Source organism: Oreochromis niloticus, linkage group LG13 (assembly GCF_001858045.2).
Source record: "Oreochromis niloticus isolate F11D_XX linkage group LG13, O_niloticus_UMD_NMBU, whole genome shotgun sequence".
Taxonomy (NCBI): domain Eukaryota; kingdom Metazoa; phylum Chordata; class Actinopteri; order Cichliformes; family Cichlidae; genus Oreochromis; species Oreochromis niloticus.
In genome coordinates, this window is record NC_031978.2 from 14,274,963 (window position 1) to 14,296,542 (window position 21,580).

At 41.1% G+C, this 21,580-nt stretch overlaps 1 protein-coding gene across 4 annotated transcripts; it reads left to right on the forward strand.

Moving 5' to 3' along the window:
- The first annotated feature begins 1,499 nt into the window (after window positions 1–1,499).
- LOC100701879 (methylated-DNA--protein-cysteine methyltransferase) lies at window positions 1,500–20,982 on the forward strand. Of its 4 annotated transcripts, none has more exons than XM_003438379.5 (6): window positions 1,500–1,648; window positions 3,887–4,035; window positions 12,836–12,996; window positions 17,416–17,555; window positions 20,151–20,306; window positions 20,405–20,982. In XM_003438379.5, exons 1-5 carry the CDS (start codon window positions 1,631–1,633, stop codon window positions 20,277–20,279), a joined length of 597 nt encoding a protein of 198 aa, XP_003438427.1. In that variant the 5' UTR covers window positions 1,500–1,630; the 3' UTR covers window positions 20,280–20,306; window positions 20,405–20,982. The 4 variants fall into 4 exon arrangements, with proteins under 4 accessions (XP_003438427.1, XP_005474296.1, XP_019222662.1 ...); XM_005474239.4 differs by having other exon boundaries at window positions 1,503–1,648; window positions 3,890–4,035; XM_019367117.2 differs by having other exon boundaries at window positions 1,516–1,639.
- Window positions 20,983–21,580: the final 598 nt, after the last annotated feature.

Consider the following 21,580-nt stretch of genomic DNA (forward strand, 5'->3'; position numbering starts at 1 on the left):
ATTAGCACACAACAAAAATTGCATTACAAAAAAAATAAATAAATAATAAAATCTGTCTTAAAATAAATTTAAAATTGCACATTTCTCTCATTTTTAGTAAATGCAATAAAGCAAACACGGAACGGCTTTAGTGGCTGCCACATATGATAATTGTCTGGCCACTGAATGCAGCATTAAAATGATTTCAAACAGTATGGCTCAGAAGATCCAGCAGAGGGGGCTGCTTACTGCAATCATATGCTGATTAATTGAGCTTGATTCTCCCCATGCTGCGAACATAAGTTGTCCCACACTGTAGGCTACATGTTGGTATGTGGTTAAAGGTTACAAGGCTTTATCGAAGTCACCTTTTACCACAGGTAGCCCCTCACATCATTTTTGATGAATATTAAGAAAACACTGATTTTCTGATTATCCCTCATCAAGCCTATATCAAACTAGGTTATGTTCATTTTTATTAATCGTGCATGTTGCTCTCTAATTAGCTAATGAGAGACAAAAAGCAGGTTTAGAGCAGAAAAATGCAAATGACTCTTAGAAAATAGCACAAAAAAGTAAATGGCAAGGCTGAGAATCATCCTTCATTGAAATGTCAGAGATAAATGGCTCAAATGTCACATCAATTAAAACGGGGGACAGTTAGTAGTTCATTAAAGAGAGAGCCATATTGCACCGTCGGGTACCGTTGCCAACCCTTACTATCTGGGGCAGACTGGCAGCGGGTCCAGATGGCACGGAAATCCTCACAGATTTCAAAATGGTCTCTGCAGGGGTGGCGTTTTCTCCCCCGCTCCCACCCTCACTGCTGAGATGGGGTGTGGGCCACAGGCCCATGCCGGCCTACACATTCCAAACGGAGGCATGCAGAGAGCTGAAGGCATCACAGAAACAAAAAATAAAGCTGCAAAGGACAACAGACAGAAAAAAAGAAAAAAGAAAAGAAAAATGCGTGACTGATGCCACACACTTGGTCATAATGACTGAAATATATGCTTCCACTTAATCTATGACTGCTCCAGGCAACATAAGGCAACCCCCCCTCTCCTTTAAACGGCATAAAAACTCTAATAAAAGGATTGAGTGCTGCCCCATGTGTTGTTCATAATACTGACTTTATTAGTTGGTAATACATAAGGTGTTATTGGTTGCTGCAGTCACATAGGTGTTTTTTTATCCACAAACATTACGCTTGAGACCCTAAAGACCTCACTGAGAAGCTGTCACAGGAGATGCAGAATTGGATAAATGTCTCAGCAATAAGTGGAAAGATAACAGTGTTTGAAATTAATGCTCAAAATATGCATTATCATATTTTTTCCTGCTGTAAAAATATCAAGCAAATCAAATATCTAAATCACTACCATTACTAGTCTTCGGCGTACCGGGGACCCCCTGAAGGACCCCAAATCCCAACTTGAGACCGATTAGAAAAGCCTTCTTCTCATGTCTGTCCCTGGCAGAGGGGAGGAGCGGAGACTTCCTATGGACCAATTACAGAGCGAGAGCGGACTTTTGCCTCTCGTGATTGGCCGGCTAGACCACGCTGCCTTGAGAAACAGGAAGAGTTCTGCTTTTACATGTGTTTTGCACAGGGGGGAAGAGGAGTGGGCATCGCAGAGACACCGTTTGGATGTACAAGGTTTTATTTGTAAGCGTTAAACTTTCTCTAACACAAGCTAACAACATACACAAAGCAGAAAGTACGCGTATGCTTAAGCTAACGAGGGCTAGCTTTTGCTAATACGCCTTTCAGACACGAACTCTCGTTTGTTTATTTCATTATTATAATATGTGTATTTTTTACGTTAAAAGAGATACTCACCCAAGGAGCCGTCATCTGAAACAGCACATTAAGGACACATGTTGCATTTTTACACCTGCGCAGTCACGGGGCGCTTTCTACTCAATTAATCACGCAGGTTTGACCAGGAACTAGTCTAATGAGAAACGAGTCAAATGATTGACGAGCATGAGGATGCCGCCAGTGATTTTTTTCCTTTCTTTCTTTTTAACAACACAATCTGCTTATTGTTTGTTGTTCCTCACCGTGAAGAGCTGGGTAAACACCCAGGCACTCACTTAGACTACTCTACTGCACCGAAAACGGCACAGAACAAACATGATAGCATTATTTTTAATCAGCGCAGACTATTAGCCAAGGCCATTATTGCCAAAGTCCATTATTCTATCTATGAGTCTATTACCATCTTGCTAAATGGCACGGAGTGTGTGCAGCGCTTATCCAAAGTGCACTGTACCATTGTTTGGCTCAGAAAATTTCTCGCCTTTATTGTCAGTTCAGGCAAACCCCTGATGAATACAGTGAGAGCTGCAAGAGTAGAAACAAGAAAGTTGAAGCAGACGCATTTGTGATCACATACCATGACAGATGTGGTGGTGGTGGTGGTGTTGGTAGTATGCGTGTGTGAAGTGCGGATGGGGGGGTGGATACGGGAGTAATCTAAAAATAAAAAGAGATCCATTCTTAAATTAAAAGTAGAGTGTGCAATGAGCAGTGAAGTGTTTTTGTTTATTTTTTGCTTTGTTTAAGGGCTACAGCTTGTGATTATTGTTTTATTAAACAGTCTGTAATTTTCTGAAGCTCAAGGTGTCATTTTCTCCACTCCACAGCTCCCCAAAATTTAGTTTACGAGCAAGGAAGACAAAGGAAAGAAGAAAATGCTCTTAATTTGAGAAGCTGGATTGCTGAATACCTTTATTTTTAGTTCACAAAAATGAAATAAAAGGATTAATTATTGAAGTAGTTACCAGTTGTGGTTAATTGTTTCATCTGTAGTTTGTTTTGTTGCTTCGTTAAATACCTAGTGCACAAGATTTCATGTGGTGAGCATTGAAAATTTGATTAAGGACCTAAAAATGCTATAAAAGTCAGTTTAGCAGAGGAAGAGTTTTACATCTGTTAATATACTAGACCTGCAAAAATTAAAACAATTAGTCAGTCATTACATTTTTTTTTTGTCATTGCTTTTTAAATATCATTCCTTCTTTATGTCTGTTTTGAAACTTTAATTGTCACATGTCATTTTTATTTGCTGTTTTGTAATTAAATGCAAGAAATAATAATTCATAGTGAAAATAAAGTCTAGTCAAAGCGATGCACAGCTCCCATTAATGTACACACACATGTGAGTTAACCATTTAAAAACACGTGGTATGTGTAATATTGAAAGTAAAAATGGAGATATTGCATTTGTGCACTTTAAACTTTTCAGATCATCGTTCCGGGAAGGAAAGGTTACTTGTTTGAAACTTACAATCAATGTGACCTTTATTTATTATAACCCCCATCTCTCAAAAACTCACATATAACATAGTCAATCATCTCTCCTTCCCTCAAAGTAAAAATAAAAAAGGAACTGCTGTCTGGTTATTGCCAGTATCCATCTCAGTCGTCAGAAAAGCTGCACGTTTTTGCTGTTGTTAAGGGCTGGAAACCAGAATCCCATCGGAGTTGCACCCTAAGGAACAAATTTAATGCTAGAAAAACATCCCGGCCATCAACCAAAAATGACGGATTGAAAATAATGTCGAGCTATCTTGGGAATCCCCCACCAGACAAGGGAACAGACTGCATTGTTTTTCTCATTTATGTGATATATAGAACAGAAAGAGGGGAAAAAATGGGCGATTTATTGGTTAGATAGGCGTATTCTTTTCCATACACAGAAGAAATATTGGATAGTAATGTGGGGATCAAGTCACATCATGACATTGTTTGGAGGCAAGGTGTTCAAATATGTAAGTCATCTTCCGTTGGTGGCCCGCTAGGTTTTCAATAGATCATTCAATGCAAATATGTGTGGGAAATTGTGAAAGTTGCCACATGAATATGTCAATGAACGTAGTGTAATTTGTACTTCCTCAGCAGGGCAGCAAGATGAAGAAGCAGGGGGAAAGCCAGTGCACTCAGAAGACCATCTCATTGCTGAGCCCCCTGGGGACGATCCAAGTCAGTGGATGTGAGAATGGTGTGCACACCATCCAGATCCTAATGGATGTCGCACCTGCTGAAAGGTACTGTACAACAGCCGGGCTGGTGACGTGATAAACAAAGGTGTGAAATTTACAGGCAGACAGAATCCACTCCTGTGATGGAGTGCCACCATTCCTCATTGGAAGCAGGGCATTTTTGTAGATCCCACAAGAAATATCCTGGAGAAAGTTGGGCAAATATGAGCAGGCACTAGAAATATGAGGGGCACTAGAATACAGTTGGGCTTGAAATTAGATTTCTGATGGCATGTGGTTGTGATTCTTCCTGCAGTATATTTGAAATTTCAGAAAAATAACTTGTTTATTACCCACAAGGGAGTTGATTAGAACTGATGTCTGTAGGGTCAGCAAAGGCCACGGGGAGCATGGACTGTTCTCTCCTGTTTATTTATGTTTCCTTCAAGTTGTATGCAGTAGTTCTGAGTGTCGACTGACACCCAGAAATGTAATATGTGATTGCATTTCTCGGCCTGCCCATCCCTCAAAAGTGTCAGGAACGTAGACAGTCTTACTGAAGCGATTGAAACTGATTAAAGTCAGCATTAATAAGTGCCTCTTCCTTATTTTTACAGGTCCACATCCTACAGCTCAGATTAGTTTTGATTAGATTGAAATTAAATATCCATGTATCGCAGATTCGCATTTGATAAACTTGAATGGTCGGGGAAATTAAACGATTTCCAAATGCACCCGGATAGGAAGTTATCCTTTTGAAAATGTATGTTCAAATTCTAATTTATGGAAACCCATTAATGACCTTGTATATTATACCTCAACATGTGTTTCCTTCTCGACTGTCTGCTATTTCCTAAAATTCATCAAGCAGTAAAAAACATTCCACTTGTTGTTAATGAGTTGAAGTGAGAAAATTAATAATATGGAATTTTGATTATGGAAGATGTCCTGTAACCATGCACAAGCACCTTTCTCCGTCTCTTTGTGAACAGGGTTTAATTTGTGTGTTCAGGTTCAGTAGGAATATGCAAATGAATTTAATGATTCGCATCACTAGATCATTTCTCACTTTAATATCATTTGCTATGTCGGTCATAAGTGAAGCTCTGATCACATCTCTGTATGTTCGCAAAGGTGTGAGCCTCCCGCCACCCCCACCCAAAAAAAAATTACTAGTAAAAATGTTTAGATTTTATCTCAACCGGTTGAATATATTGTTATTGTCACAGGACGGGGAAACTAGAGCCACCTTAGATATATGTAGTAACGCAATGTAAACAGGCATTAAGGGAGGCGAGATAAAGTGACAAAATACAGGCTTATCTTTGCAACCGGCTTTACATGTAGATCTCACCAAAGCCCGCCTGTAGCAGTAATAGTTCAGATCAGCCATTTCTATTGATTTATTTATGACATACTAAACAAGGCTCTTTCCAGCTTCGGATGTGTTGTGGTACAGGCTTAGGAAGTCACTGTGATAAATGATCTCTAAGAGCATATTTTAGATATGGGAAATAGATAATGTCCATGCATAGCATAAACTCAGACCTATAGCAGATATTTGCCAGCGAGCCAGAGCTTTGAAGGCTTACACGGCCGCGTTTGCCTCCTGCGTTTCTCAGACTTCACTATTGCTTGGCGTTGAACAGCTGGGCCAGCAACAGAAGCATTTGTGGCATTGATAGATAGTTATTGATAAATGCCATTATAGCTACATAAACGCCCTTGAAGTATTGCTTACACACCATGACCGTCAGCTCTTTCTAATAGAAACGTCTCAAGCCCCTTTTGCTTCCTAACTGATCTTAGGAACATTTCCTGAAATCAACCTCCTCTGCCAGTCTAACGACAGCCCTGAAGGCACCATCAGATGAACAAATTCATTACATCTCAACAACCCCTGTTGGGGCCCTACGCACCAGCCTCCCTGTTAACCAGTTTTCCCCCCCTTTAGTTTTTAGCATGGCCTCAGCGTTCACAGAAAAATGATACGCATTTTGTTTACAGGAGATTACTATTATCTGAAATATGATGCTTCTTGCACACAGAGCACAGACACATAATACAGAGGAAATCATAGAGCACTTTTTTATTAGGGTGAAAAATGAAAAAAAAGGGCTGGACTCCTGCCCCGAGACATTTTGTGAGCATATTATTTTACAATGCTTTGATCAATTTGTCTGTCAAGCTGGCTGAGATGTGGGGGAGCAGGAAAAAAGCAATTTAGCTTGTGAGGTCCTCAATAGAAATGTACTACAGGAGCCTGTGTATGACATGTTGCATTAGAACCTGAGTAGCCTTTATTGCCTGATAATGTTGCAAGGCAATGCTGATATCAATCACCCTTTAACAGCCAGTGTGATGTGTTTTTATGAAAAAAGAAAAAAAAAACAGAAATAATGCATGAAACATTTTTTGGAAAATAATTGATTTAATTCAGAGCTGAGGGATTTCTACTTTTAACAACAAAAAATATTGTGTTGGTAAAAACATGCACAAAATGTGCTAGAAGCTAAAAATTGTTAGGAACAAGATCTTTTCTCATATGCTCCTATAGAAAATTGTAATTAATTTTACACGGATAAACACTTCTGTCTCATTTGCATATAGATATAAACAATATATTTGTGCATCTGAATTCCCAGCACACTCGGGTCACGTGATCTGCCTAAAATCCTAAGTGGCTAAAACCAAAAATTATCATTATACTTCCCAGGCCATAAATCCCCCCCCACCTCCCCTTTTTTTTCTCTGACACAAAGCCTTATAAATCTGTGTCTGATTTTTCACATTGCACATTGTTTTTAGTTAATGATTTTCATCTGTTTGTTGTTGCTGTGATAGCGGGGAAATGTACCATATGCTCCGGCAAAAGACAAATGATTAGCAAATGAAATTCTGGACAGCTGTCTGACTGAAAGCGTTTGGTTGATAGCATTCTGCTACCATAATTAGCTTAAGCTTTGGGTTAATTAACTTTCTACCTGGATATGCATAATAATAGCATTCTGGAGAAAGCCAAGGAGCTTCCAGTATATCAGCAGCAAAGGCTGGCTTTTTATTTTGTATTTCGGCTGCATATTTCAATTTCAAGAGGCGATTTAGCTCGGGAGCATCGTCAAATATTGTAGATTTTACTCCCCAAGCCAGATAATTCTGAAACAATAGGGGTGTATTATGTGGCAGAAATGCCATTTCTGAATGTAATTAAAGCGGATGAAAGCAATCACCAATTTTTAAACGCTTTTGTCTAGCATGAGGCCTACTTGTAAAAAAATACCCATCAAGAGGAGAAAAGAGGCAAGAGAACCCCCAAGTCCTTATATAAGAGGCCTTTGAGACTGAAGTGAAGTACAACAGTAATTAGTCTTTTGTATGAATTTGCTGGCCATGGTCATGATTAGTTAAGCATATGAGAGGACTGCAGGACTGCATTGCTCTTAAGGAGGAGGGTGTTAAAGTCTATTTATCACCAGTTATCCTCACAGCTTTCCATTATCACTGACAACACTGGATGGGGCCTGAGAACAGCCTAATTGTTCTGAGGTGGAGTGTTTTTGTGTCAAACCTGTCACCCCACTCACATTGGCATTCATAAGCAGCCAGACATTTTCCATCTATCTATCCCTAATACCCAAGCTGTCACAACAGCTTTTACACTACCAACGCTAGTGTGAAATATCTGAGGTGATGCATTTATCGTTTTTGGGGGTTTTTTTCTTCTCACACTCATGTAGTGTTGTGAATCAATGTCCTGGTTCACGCTGAATAGCAGTATGGCAAATGTGTTCCTTTTTTGAGGGGCCTGTTTACATGATGTGCTCACACACCGGGAAATATAACAACTTTTTTTATTCCACTGTAATTTTTCTCTCCGCTTCTCCATCTATTGTTTATTTCATCTAACGTACGATTTTGTTCATTTAAATTATAATTTTGCTTGATATGTAGATATATACATACATACATATATATATAGACACTGCTGTGTGCTAAATAAACTGCTTACATTTGTAACTAAAATGCTTTGTCATACAAACCATGAACTGCTGAGATATTGAATGAAATCATCAATAAAGCAAGGGAGAGACTTTTTGACGGAGTCCCTTTAGAAACGGTATGAATAATTCATTGTGTAATGATATTCTGATGATTTTTGTTCTATTTTTTTGCTGCGGCCTTAGAATATTGTTTTGCATGTTGTGAAGTGTAGTACTCAGCTGCGTATTCATTAAGGTGCTGCTCCCACTGGCCCTTGGACCCATCTGTGCTCTATGTTTATGCCTCCGTCTCCCCGGGACCGTCCCAATCAGGCTGCATGTGCCATTTCCTGTGTAAACCAACACCTGTGTAACACACTACCTGTAAACCGCCCCACACAGACGAGACACTGACATTCACTCAGATGAAAATCTGCAAATGTTGTGGTTTCTAAAGCGGAGCCTCCAGGGTGAGGTTTTGAGTTGAATGAGAGTTGCTGCTCACTGTGGAGATGCAGCTAAAAGCAGCTCCTGCAGTTTTTTTGTTTCCCTCCCCTTTCCCTGCTGTCGACCGGGAACTTTTTCCAGCATAAGGGTTGCGCTAGTTTGTTTTAGAACTTGATTGGATTCTATATCTGCAACATGCAGAAGTGTACAGTGTGTGACATACTAAGGCAATATGCAGAGAGATGATTCCGCTCTGACATCTTGGAGAGGAGTACGAGTCAATTATGCCCAAGTGTTGTTCTTGCTTATCTTCCTGCGGCACCAAACAAGGATTTAGTCAAGGATTTAGGGGTGAGGGGGCGGTGGTGGGGATCATGGTAAGCGGTTCACAACAAAACACTCAAAACTCTTGGGAGCGGGCACTGATTTAAAAATAAATTACAGAAGACGAAGCGCTAACACTCAAGGGCCCTCAGCAGTGCTGGCGTACACAGGTGAAGATTAGCCTCCTCGCTAATCAGAGGAACAAGGCAGTAATTTGCTCTGAACACAGACAGTAATTAGGACTTGGTGACACTGGATTCCCATAATGCCTTTGTGCTTGACGTGGTCAAATTTTGACAGAGGCTATCCATGCAGGGTCACTGTCCCCCCAGTCTCCCGGCCCTCTTCAGTTGAGGCTCTAAAAGGTCCCTGCAGTTACAGGGGATCCCTAATGTACTTTATGCCTCCCTCACTGGCTCCTTACCATTCGGGTAATTGGAGTCTCTTACTGTGGCACTTGAGAATAGAGGCTAAAAACGCTATTTGAAACTGCTCAGTAGTCTGTTGTAGATAAACATTGCGGCGTCGGGGTGTGGATACACTACATAATGGAGTAAGAGTTAAGGCTCTGGTAATACATGCCTTCACTGACTCCTGTGGCTAGCCAGTTGGGAGAAGACCTAATTGTTGTGTGCTTTGTTGCCTACTCTGCAGTATTTTACCACCACCTTTATGTATTGGATTGAGTGTTGCAGCCTCTTTGGCGGACATTCACTAATAAGAGTTGCGGGATATCTAGAGAGCAGTTTATCCGGCCCAGTTGTTTTTATTTTGAAACAGCGGAGCACAAAACGTGCACCCCAGAACAGAGTAGGAAGCATTCCTAACAGCTTCCCACTCCAAAAGCTCTCGAGTTTAGTGCTGCACTGCCTAGATAGGCATCTGAATGATCTTCCGATGGTTGAACGAGCTGCATTGAGCAAGTGGCTTACAATTGTATCACAGCCTTTGGCTCAGAGACCATCAGGATCTTGACATTCATAGAGACATGCTGTATTTTTTTCCCTTTTTAGACAGTCATTTTAGGCTTTTTTCATGCTCTCTTGAGTCTTTGACGTCTCTGAGTTAAGTATCTGCAGCTATAAGGCTGAGGAAAATATTGGACTGCTCTTGGCCTTTTCTATTTCATCCTCTGACCCGCCATGTTACCCATGATCGGTGAAGGAGAACTCTGGCAGGCTGTGTCAAAAGTGACAGCCGATCGAGTCAGGATGAGCGCCATCACGCTTCACAGGATGGAGGCATGAGTTCTGAGTTTTTCCCCTTTTAGTGCAATATACCATTACACCCTTCGCCAGATTCCTTTCAATTAGATTCTGTGGTTAACCTGTTTCATTCTTACGTCTGCAGCTGATAGAAAAAGTCTTACTGAAGTCTTGTGCAACTAGAGATACAGAAAAAGACTAATTTAATGTCAGCTATTCTTTTCTTTTTTTTCCCTTTGTCTCCTTTGATTGTTTCTTCCAGGATGAACAAAATAGCCTCCAACATTGTATAAATGCTCAATTCATTCTTTATATTAGAGTTGGAAAACGGGTAGAACTCCAAATGAGTCCCACTTTACGCAACAATGATTTATGGTAATTGGAAATTGATTGTGACAGGAGCACAATATTAGAAAATTTCTCAAATCGCAATCTTCTATCAAGGGAAATATTCTTTTTAGTGCAGCAGATCCTCGGCTAGTTTGGAATTAGTTTCTGATTTCTTTACCTGTGATGAAATAGTAAATGGCTGAAGGACATGGAAAAAAATATGATTTATGTAGTCAAAAGATAATAAAATAACAATTCTTCTTTAACCCAATTTGAATTGTTTGTTCTAACGTCAACACACTCGCTACACACGTTTATTAAAATACTCTTTATAATCACTGCTAATTATAATTCTTGGTTTTCATAGAGCGTTGGCAGTTACTTTAGTACAATATAAAGATTGTTTCCCCTTGGAGAGTTTTGTTGTAATTAGTCCGACATTTATTAGACATCTCTAATCTCTCATTTGAAGGGCACAGCTTCTAATGTGCCAGTCTGGACTCCATAAAGATCACATGATGCTGCCTGATTTCTGATTCACTGAAGCGGCTGGAAATGTTGCAAGCACAAGTGCTACATCTCCACTGCCCACATGCTCTTTTAAAAACAATCCCCCATTGCACCTAGAGGTGACAGACTTCAGCTCAACTGATGTTGTTCCCCCCGTTTTATTTATTTATTTCCTTGTTGTTTGCCAGCCATAACATGTACTGCATTGCATTAACTTTTACTACTGTCAATGTTGTATCAGTCAAACACCTTTTAAAAACGGGCGCATCCGTAAGCTGGGAGGAGAGGAAAATTAGCCACAGTGACAAGTCTGAAGTGTAAGCACAAGGTCAAAGGTGCCAAGCCTTAAGCAAAGGTGCACTAGCCTTTGTCCGGTAGATTGTAAGGGCCTGCGGGTCCAACAGGAACATTTCCACACACAATATCCCCGAGCTGTCAGTGTGCAGCGGCTGGAACATCCTCTCGGAGAGAAAGAGAGGGTGTGGAGGGGTAGAGGAGGTGGTGGTGGTGGTGTGAGGATGCGTGTTGTGGGGGGGTTGAGGGTGTGTAGAGAGGGAACAGTGGCCTGAAGATCCTTGCTGAGAGAAAGAGAAGTTGGGGGATGGTGGGTGTGTGTGTGTGTGTCGGGGTGTAGGTGGTGGGGAGCCAAAAGAGCTGGAGTGGGAGGATAGAGCAATAGAGAGGGGGAAATGAGGAGGGAGAGCTGGGGGAGGGAGGGGAGGGAGGGGATAGAAAGGAGAGACAATGACAAGTAGGGGCTGGCTGGGCACTCACCCATGCCGACAGAGATTGCCATGAGCCATGGCCATTGTTTGAGCGGGTCTCAGCACAGAACCCGCTGGTGGGTTTCCAAGTTTTCACCACTCAACTATAAACTGCTGTGTGGTTTATTTAGAAATGAGAGTATTTACACCTTTTACTGTATTTACACCCACTGTTAAACGGCACCCGGGAGATTTTCATCACACAGCCACAAACTAGCAAGCAGAGTGGTTTCTCTGAAAACTGACCTGCTCAGTCATAACACTCCAGTAAACCTCAGCTTCACGTGTCCAATATAAAACGCAGCTCAAACTGTGACCTGCACAAGTGTAAAAACACTTTAGGGCCGCGCTGTTACGGCGTGCAGGAGAGAGACGGTCTGTGTGTTTAACAAAGTAAATGTCTATTATTAATACCGTACAGGACAAGCCAATTTTGAAAAAAGGGGCACTTAAATGGTGGTATTATTTATTTATAAGTCCTGTACACCAGTTAATGGAATTGGCGGGCCTGCTTTAGATCCACAACACAGCTTGAGGTCCACTTTGGAGTAATGCACATGCTAAGAGAGGACCTTCCCAGTAGGGTCTTTAAGTGTCAAATATGGGTCAGTCTGCTTGCATTGACCTGGGGGGTGGTCAGCAGCAGAGAGAAATTCAGCTGTTAAGTGATGCCAACTCAACCGTCGGCAAATTCCTCCAAGCATCTACTCAAGCTAAGATGCATGTCCAAGTGCGGCGCTTTTCTGGCCAACATCGCTCAGGCCAAAAAAATCCATTTATTCTTGTCATGAACTATAAACTAGACCCAAGCAGAGTTGAAACTGTTGTTAATGCTGTGCTCTTAACTTTTTTCTGCTACTTTTCTGTTTTAAGAAACCATTTTTTCTCCCTTAAAGTTGTTTGAAACGAACTGTTAGCTGTTTCTTATGACCTGACGGTTGTTTTTTTTTCTTTTTTTTTTTCTTTCGTACTCTGTTATGCCTTCTTAAAATATATATTTATCTACTCTTGAGAAAATTCTGGATTTCTGCCTTTCTGTCTTCCTGAGGTTTATTCTATCTTCCACAGCTCTGGTATTCGTCAAAGCCGAGCGACATGCAAAAATGTACAAGTTCAGATTTTAAACGCGTCTTAATTTACAACTTCAGTTCCACTCAGCAAATTATGTCATCTTGCATCTTTGTCACTCGTGGCATGTTATTACACTCTTGTGACATATTTAGCACTGTTCAAGCAAGAATTGGGTATTATGATTGCTCCTCTGATCCCCACCTCACCTCCCCATCCTGCCTTATATCCCTCACAGGAGCAGCGGGGCCCCCCTGAGCTGTGTGGTCAACGATAGCCTGGCAGAAACGAGCCCTGAGTTGCAGCGCTGCGTTGAATGGCTCCAGGCGTACTTCAGTGAGCCGCAGACCACTGGGAGTCTCCCGCTCCCTGCCTTTCACCACCCCGCCCTGCAAGGAGGTCTGTCATGGATAAATATTTGCAGAGCCATGACTGGGATCAGGCTTTCACTCTTAATTGTCAGTTACATCACTTACACTCACTGGCTCAGTGTGTTATAATGAAGTATTTTATGGCTGAGAGAGAGAGCGAGAGAGAGAGAGCGAGTGTGCGAGGAAGAGAGCGAGAGCAGAGGAAAAGTGAGTGAGTGGGTGAGTGAAAGGAGAGAGAACAGAACACAGAGCTGTAACTTGGTTCAGTAATCTGTGGCAGCTCTTACCACGCGTGTTAGTCTTGGCAAGCTTTTCCATGATTCTTGGCACATTCTTTGAAACTGATCGAATTCCACTCTTGACATTTTCAGACAGGAAGCTTTTTTTTTTTTTTTTTAATGAGAACATGTGAATGGTGGTAAAGTTTGAATGAGCTTATTGTTGGCTTGACCAGTCACCTAGGGTGAGTGAAATGAAAGCACCCCAAAAAAACGGACAATTAGTGTCCTTTGAACCGGTAGCTTTGGCGAGGCGAACGACTGAAGATGCAGAGGAAAACAAGAAAACAAAAACAAACAAAATGAATATCTGATTGGCCGCGGTTTCCTTTCGAGGAAATAACAATATCGTAGCCCGACGACTCATTTTTGAGATCGTAAACAGAAATTTGTTTTCAAAACAATTGCGGGCTATTCCTTTGTCACACTGAGATGCTCATCGCATTTTAACTGAAAGATTTTCAGAAGCTCTCATTTAGACACAGAAGCACACCTACACAGGAAAAAAAAATGACTTTAATATATGCATTTAACAATTGTGCCTCTCTTCCCCTGCAATCAGGCCTTAGTTGCTCTCTAATTTCATGCAGATCTGCAGTGCTTGAGTGATGGCATTTTCAATGAGCAGGTACTCCATCGAGACCCTGTATACAGCTATGAGTCCCACGCTCCCGCAAAGGCAATGCAGAAATACATCAGGACCAATTACGATATCAACTTTCAGTGTGATTCCCTTCGCCACCAAGTGCTTGTGTACCAGCCCCAGGCTCTTTCAAATCGCATCTCATCTGAAGTCTTTGGGGTTTTAATTAAATTTCAGGATAGATGGAATTCTTCATTAGTACCTGATCTGAATAGGTGATTGTGCTGTGTTCCACCTCTCTCCCTCGCCTGTTGTTTTGGGGCTCCGTAAATACAGGGTTTAGGCTTGGATTGCTCTCAGTAGTCAGAACCATAGGCCATGCCAGTATAAAAATGTTAAATGTGAGCATCAAGAGTATTTGTCTTTTGAGGGGGGGAAATGGAAGGTTTTTTTTTTTTCTTGCTTGTTGATTCACAAATATTAAGGATTTTTCTTTTTGCCTTATTGCTGTAAAAATTCCTCCTCGATCTAGTCGTGCAGCCTCTGCCTGCCTGGGAAAAAAAAGAAAGATACAAGTTTAATCAGGTCATTACAATCTGTGACAACCAACTTTTGTTTGCTCAGTTATCTTGTGGGAGAACCTGAACGCAACAGCGCTCTCGCAGCACTTGTCATGTAATATTGAGTTGTGACCTTCACTTGAAGTGTTGCCATGTTTATTTACACATTTCTGACAAAACAAGCCACTTTTCATATTAGCTGTCACTATATACCTGAGAAACAGAGGTGACATGAAAGGAGATGCAAGGTGCAGTTTTCTATACCGTCTCGACTGATTGTCATGCACAACATCACACGCAAGTTTGGTCGGCGGGGGTAAGGGAATGGCGAGTGCTCGCGTGCGTTATGCTCAGTTAGCTTGTGTTTGCGCCTGTGTACGTGCGCTGGCTGCCTCAGAAAAACACAGACACCAACGTGGGTTCTTAAAACGATGCATATTCTTATCTCATTAATTATACATCCATATGTAACAGACGAGAGGATCTTAGTCTCGGTAAGCGGCGCGGGGAATGTGCGGGGAGGGGGCCGTGCAAAGGGGGGGAAGGGCGCTCTTCAAAGCCCAAATGACTGTGTTCCTGCAGGAGCCTGAACCTCCCCCTGTGCACAGCGCAGGGCGAGATGAGACACTCACCAGGACTCGCCCCTGTGATGTGGAGAGGAATTAGGGAAATGAACGTTTTCAGAATATCGAATAATCAGAGAATCATCAGCACCCCGTCAGCCTTCAAAAGTATGGATCCCTCAAGACTCAAGAGACACTTTGACTGGGAGTCAAAGTCTTCCCTCCCATTAGACACAAAGGATAATGAGGTAGCTGCATTTCCACTATTGTCTTTTTATTCTCACCACCATGTACGAGGTGACTGTCAGCTGGAAGTCATCTCTCCAAATCTATCATTAGCAGGGCTGATGGATTTCAGTTTATTGTTTTCTTTTTTTTGGCTTTCAAATTGCTCCCATACACAGAATTATGAGCAAATCAATCATATATGTCAATACCATCATAACTGCCGAACCCGTTCGATTTTACTCCGGGTAAATCCATCGCAGCCTCAGTGGCCCTGTCACCTGGCCTCATGGCAGGTAATGACCTGTGACATAATTATGGGGATGTCTGTAAACATGTAAGTGGTTCCTCTCAACTTTTATTTAAACAATTGACACCAGTGCTCCTCGATCTAAAGAGGGTCCTGACCCCAGACACACCGTATTAGGCTCTTTATGAAGTATGGGGCTAGGGGACTGCTCTCCAAGTCATTGCTGGTCCCCTCGAGTGACCTGCCTGAAGTCTCTGTCACAGCCACTGATGAGGGCAAAGTTCTTTAACCTTTGTGCCCTGCAGATAAAAGCACAGACACTTTTTGTCCAGAACTGTAGGAGATGTGAAAGCTTCCAGGAGAAACAGCTGCTCGGGATTAGTCAAAGGTGTACACAGCGCCATAGCTTGTTGCTCGGTCTGTTTGTAGGCAAAAGTTCTCGGCGGCGTCTGCCGGTGTGACTTTGGTTGTTTGTCACTAACGTTTGCATCACTGTGGATTTGTCGTATCCGTAGTCTGGGCAAGTTGTCATCTACCCCGCCGGTGACAAAAGCGATATCGCTATGTATCACACACATCATGTGGCCAAATCCGAGCTTTATGAGGGAGAGTAATGCATGAAAGGAATTTCAGGGGTGTATCTCATCTCCTCATAACATTAAGTCTGTCTGCGTAAGAGCCCGTCATCTCATTGACAGTGTGATTATTACCTGAAAAATTATTAAACAGTACCTACGGGCCTTGTTCAAGACAAAGAACTCACATGGGTGTGCATCAATCAAATGTATCCCCTTTAGGTTTTACACTTATTCCCCCCAGTTTAGGCAAATTGCCTTGTTCGCGTGGCTTTGTGTAGCAGAGAGTGACTATAAGGTAGCGAGGGAGCCTGGGGAGCAAAGGATGTTCACTCTGTAGAAGAGAGACAGGGGTGTGACATGTTTTCACACAATGCCAATTTAGAAGGATTTCACATAGATCACTTGTCATGTGCTCTCTTAGACCATATAAATGAGAGAGAATGGGAGATCACTAATTGAATTTTCATGACTGAGTACATGTATATACTAGAAGAAATTCACCCCCTCTTGATAACGAGACCATTGTTCCTCATCTTGTTCTCAGTGCAGAAAAAGAGTGTTTTGTGCTTTCTGCACAACCTCGGTGCATCAGCGTCTTAAGGTTTTTGAGATGCCTCAAATACTTTTCTTCAGCAATCAGAGTTAGACAAACATGCCTCTCAGTCACCGCCTGGTAATCCAGAAAAAAAAAAGAAAAGATAATGCTACTGCTAAAGTGCTAATGAAATCAAAGCCGTTAATGTGGTCGGTTAAGCTGTGGATGATTTGAAGAATTCTGCCATTTAAGTGAAGATGATATAATGAATCTACTCTGAATAGAAAGCAATTAAAAGGACAAATTGGTCTGATTAACCTCAAAGTCATCCCGCTGCCACAAATGGTGTGCAACATTCAAATTATTATTATTAAAAATCTGGAGCAGATTTGCAGTCTTTTTGGCCTCTCTTAATCCTTTTAAATGAAGGAGCGAACTTTTTTAATTTTAGCTGTGACCTTTCAAAGCATAACCTAGATTTTTCTGCCATAGGAATAATTTTCTCACGTCAGCTTCTGTAGCATGTTAATACTAGTTCTAAGGTCAAATTGAGGGACTTCTCTGTGTTTAGTTGTATAATGAGCAGTGCAAAGATGGAAAGAAGAAAAAAGATGGAATTATATGGAGCCAGGATGGACATTATAGTGTTCACCAGTAGGTGAAAATGTATTAATGAGTCAAACGTTGGCTTTTTAATTAAAAACAGTAGATAGTTTAAAAAAATATAACACATGTTTAAAGTTCCTTCATGTTATCAGCCTCTCGGCTGGCTGTATGAGTTTGATTGATTAAATGAGGAACTCTCTCTTCCCCCCTTCTCCTTTCCCGTCTTTCTGTCACTCTTCCGTTTTCCGTCCTCTTGCTTTCTGGCAAAGATTCATTCACCAGCCGTGTGCTGCAGGTACTTCTGAGAGATGTGACGTTCGGAAAGACGGTTTCATACAAACGCCTCGCCGAGATGGCGGGAAACCCCAGAGCGGTGCGGGCGGTGGGAGGGGCTATGAGGAAGAATCCGGTGAGTATGGTTGACATTGATTGACAGGCTTCTGTCTTGCTTACTTTATTTAGTCAGACAGGTAAAGTAACTGTTTGTATATATATATATATATATACATATATACATATATATATATACATATATGTGTGTATGTATATATATATATATATATTTTAAAAACTTTATTGGTGACTTCAATATTTAACACATGTAAGATTAAAGTGTTATGATTAGTTTTTCGGTGAATTTGCCCTTTAACAGAAAAGTAATTTTAAATCATTATTAGTTTATATGCTGTATTAATAAGTGAAAGTAGTTTGCTGTGAACTATAATATTTGATGGGTAGTAATTCATTTTTTACAAATGCATGAAAAAAATGACAGAATATATAAAACAGGCAAAGAACACATTTGAGGTCATTTCCTGGTGAGGCATTGTCTCTCCTAGTTTCCTAACTCGTGTGCACGACTGGAGTTTTCCAGTAAAATGCATTTTAAAAAGTTTTCCCTGATGCATGATATGTAATCTAAACTGTAGGCGTGTTCGAGTACGTGCGATGGCGAAATAAACACCTCCCTCTGAGCACAGCTGAGGAGGGAAAGTCTACCTACAGCACGATTTTAAGCCCACACCTTTTGTTCCTGTTCTCTCAAGTCTTTACTGTAGATGTTCGCTGCAAATCTCCGCTTCTTGTAAGAAACCTGGCCCGCATCATTTTGCCCATGAATCCACTGTGTACAAAATGGAGGGCTAGAGGGCAAGTGGTGTGTCTTCTTTTGATCAAACCCTTTGATCAAAGCCTGTTTAACTCTGCCCATGTAGTGCTGTGGGCACCACCGGTGTGCTCTGTGAGGCAGAGAGCACTTCTTGTACAGCAGCAGTGCAGCCAGTGAGATGTTCTCCCTCATATGTGCTTGTGTGCATCCTCGTCTTAGTGCTGGGTCTCCCCTCTGATGCATGTTGTAATTAATGTTGAAGGGGGGGGGGACAAAAAGTCATTTATAATAAGAGCGCTGAATTTATAACACAGAATAAAATGTAGATAAACTATAAAAAATGCATTTTTGCGTTTTTAATAGCGTCCTCTGGATTCTCTGTATACTTTATACATTGCATTAGCCAGTGGCTTTGCTGCTAGATGGCTGTATAATACCTCTCCGGTTTAGCATCAGTATGTTTTACAGACATTTCTTTCCTCTCGTCCAGGAGGCTGGGAGCCTGAGCCATCAGCTCCTGATTCAGATCCAGAGTCAGATTGTCAGTGTCAATTACTTGTCAGTAGCACTGCTCCACTCGGGCTTCAGCTGTGAAAAGCTCAGTGTGCTCAATCGATCCTCGCCTCTCTGTGGCACTTCTTCTTCACCAGGATTTGAGTATTGATAAGCCTGGTGTAGTGCTCTTTTCCCCCCCAAGTGAAGAGGCAGATCCGAAGGCCTTGAGGGTACCCTGCTCTCCCTCCAAACCCGGGGAACAGTATTGATCTGAATACTCGAGCAGTATTTCTCTGTCTGCAAGGTTAATCTGGGGCTCGGAAAGTTTTATTGCTGTTGATATGGGAGTGGGTTTAATGATGGATTTGAACCGAAACACGGTGCATGTTCAACTTTCATATAAAAGGCTGGAGGTGCAACCGTCACGTCAGCCTAACACGGTTACATTGGAGAAATACAGTCACAATGCAGCAGCGGTTGCGTTGCCTTTCTGGTTAGTATAACGAGAACAAAATGAGGGCAACATTAAGACTATTTTAAAAGAAATAATTGCTGTGATTCATTCCCAACCATTGCCACTCTTCTTGTTCTGAATTCACAATGATCGAAGTGTTTTAGGCTTGCTTGTTTAATCTTTCTCCAGCCATTTAGTTTACAAAGAACTCGGGACCCCCCTGGCAGTCGTCTGCAACAAGAGTAAACGCTCCACCGACTTCCTCTTTTTAATGATCACAGGGTTATCAGATCTTAATGTTGACACCCTCTCGATTGAATATTCATCCTGCTGGTGTTTTTGCCCATTAATTTTTGATTGCTTCTTTGCTTTTCACTATTAAAGAGTAAAAAACATTTATACCCAAAGACTGAGCCATCACCCTGAATGTGGATTTGTGCAGGATCAAACCAGACACTTCTGGTGTGGCACTTTGTTTTCATGCAGTGCATGAATATAAAAAGTGCTACAAAAAAAAGCGGTTCATATTTTCTGCACGTTGGTTACTTTTAAGTCACATCGTTTATGTGCTAAATCAGAGATTCTTTCATACATAATACATATCTGCTATCAGCACTTGCAACTATTGTGGTGCTGTGACAATAAATGTCAACCTGAGAATAAGTATTTGATTTTTTTCCAGCGGTCTAATCCGTGTTCCTGTGTTACTCAAATATTACTTTTTGTTCCTCCACATCATAGCTTTTAGGTATTTAAATTTCTGAAGTTTAGTGAAAATGTGCTTTTTTCCCCATAATTCTGACCAAATGTAAAAATAAAGTAGTTACTTTTTATTTAAAAAAACACATTTTAAAAGTGGGCCTTGGTCCATGTGGAAATGTTTTCTAATATTTGTAAAATTGCACATGTTTATTAAATCCCCGTCTCTCTCTCTCTGTCTGTGCCAGGTTCCTCTCCTCGTTCCTTGTCACCGAGTCATTTCTAGCAGTGGACAGAGTGGGCCGTACATGAGCGGCAAGGGCAACCATCTCAAACAATGGCTGCTCACCCATGAGAGGCAGGGAGGGGAAGGCTAAAGCATGACAGAGCCCAACTGTCCTTCAGTCAGTACACACACGCACACACATATATATACACACTCACAAGGCCAGGGTTTTTTTTTTATTATTCTTGTCTCTTTTTTTCTTTCTTTTCTTTTCAGAACACAAAACAGGGCCATAAAGTTTTCCTTGCTTGGCACACACCGTGGAACAACTGGAGTAACTTGTAAATATTCAGTTTATAATCCTTTTTTTTTTTTTAAATCTAAGAATAGAGATGCTGCATAGTTAATGTGATACAGAGTTGTTGCAGAATTAGAATGTACAAAAATAACTTAAACAGAGAACAGTAGGAATTACAAACATATGCTCCCGTGGGTCTCCGTTGCGTTTGCCAGATAGTGCTTGGAATGGTTTTTCTAAAGAATTATTATTCCCTTAAAAATATGTCTCTTGCATTGTTGTTGTTGTTATTTTTTTTCCTAAGCAGAATTAGTCTTTGTACCTCTCGTTGGTTTTTTAATTTCCTGCCAAGTGAATGCTTTGTTCAACATCCAGTGATAAAGGCTCTGAATTTCACGGCTACAAAGCTTTGTAGTGAGGCATTTGTTTTGTCTTCATTTAGATCTCATTGTTTGCTCTCGCCTTATAATCCACCTCGAGTGGAGAGTTGTCCTATGCATTTTATACTGTACTTTTGTTACGTTAGACATGTTTAAATAAATCCGTCTCAAACTGACAAAATCCCGGCTTTTCATCATTTTAATTGCGTTTAATTTAAAAAGTGATTTCATGTAGCATTCACTCAGTTCAGCTCATGATTAATTATGCTGTACGTCTCTCTCCTTGCTGCTGCTCTGTATGTCACAGCTCCTTCTTTTTTATTTCTGAGGGGTGTTTTCCATTAGAGGGCAGTACAGAACGGGAAACAGAAATCAACATTTCAACCTTGAATTCATCCTGAGCGTTTAAACTGTAATTTAAATGTTTATATGCTTTTTTTAAAAAAATAAAAATTTCACCACAACACTATTTCACCCCTTTGGGATATCTTTTTTCCTTCTTAAAAAAAACACCATATGGAGAGGGCAGCAGCAGCGGAGGTGCATTTAGAAAAATCTGTTACTTTAATTGAATTTGCCCTTTAGTTTTATTTTCGACGTTTTCTCACAGTGATATTTGTAACAGTGACAGTTTATCCTTTTTCCCTTAAATTCGTGATTCTCCTCACTGTCTGGCGAAACTCCAGAGTGACCCTTACTTGCCCATAGTTATTCCTCTTCTGTTCAGCCCAGGTAGCCTAATAATCCACCCTCCAAAAATAACCTCAGCTCTAA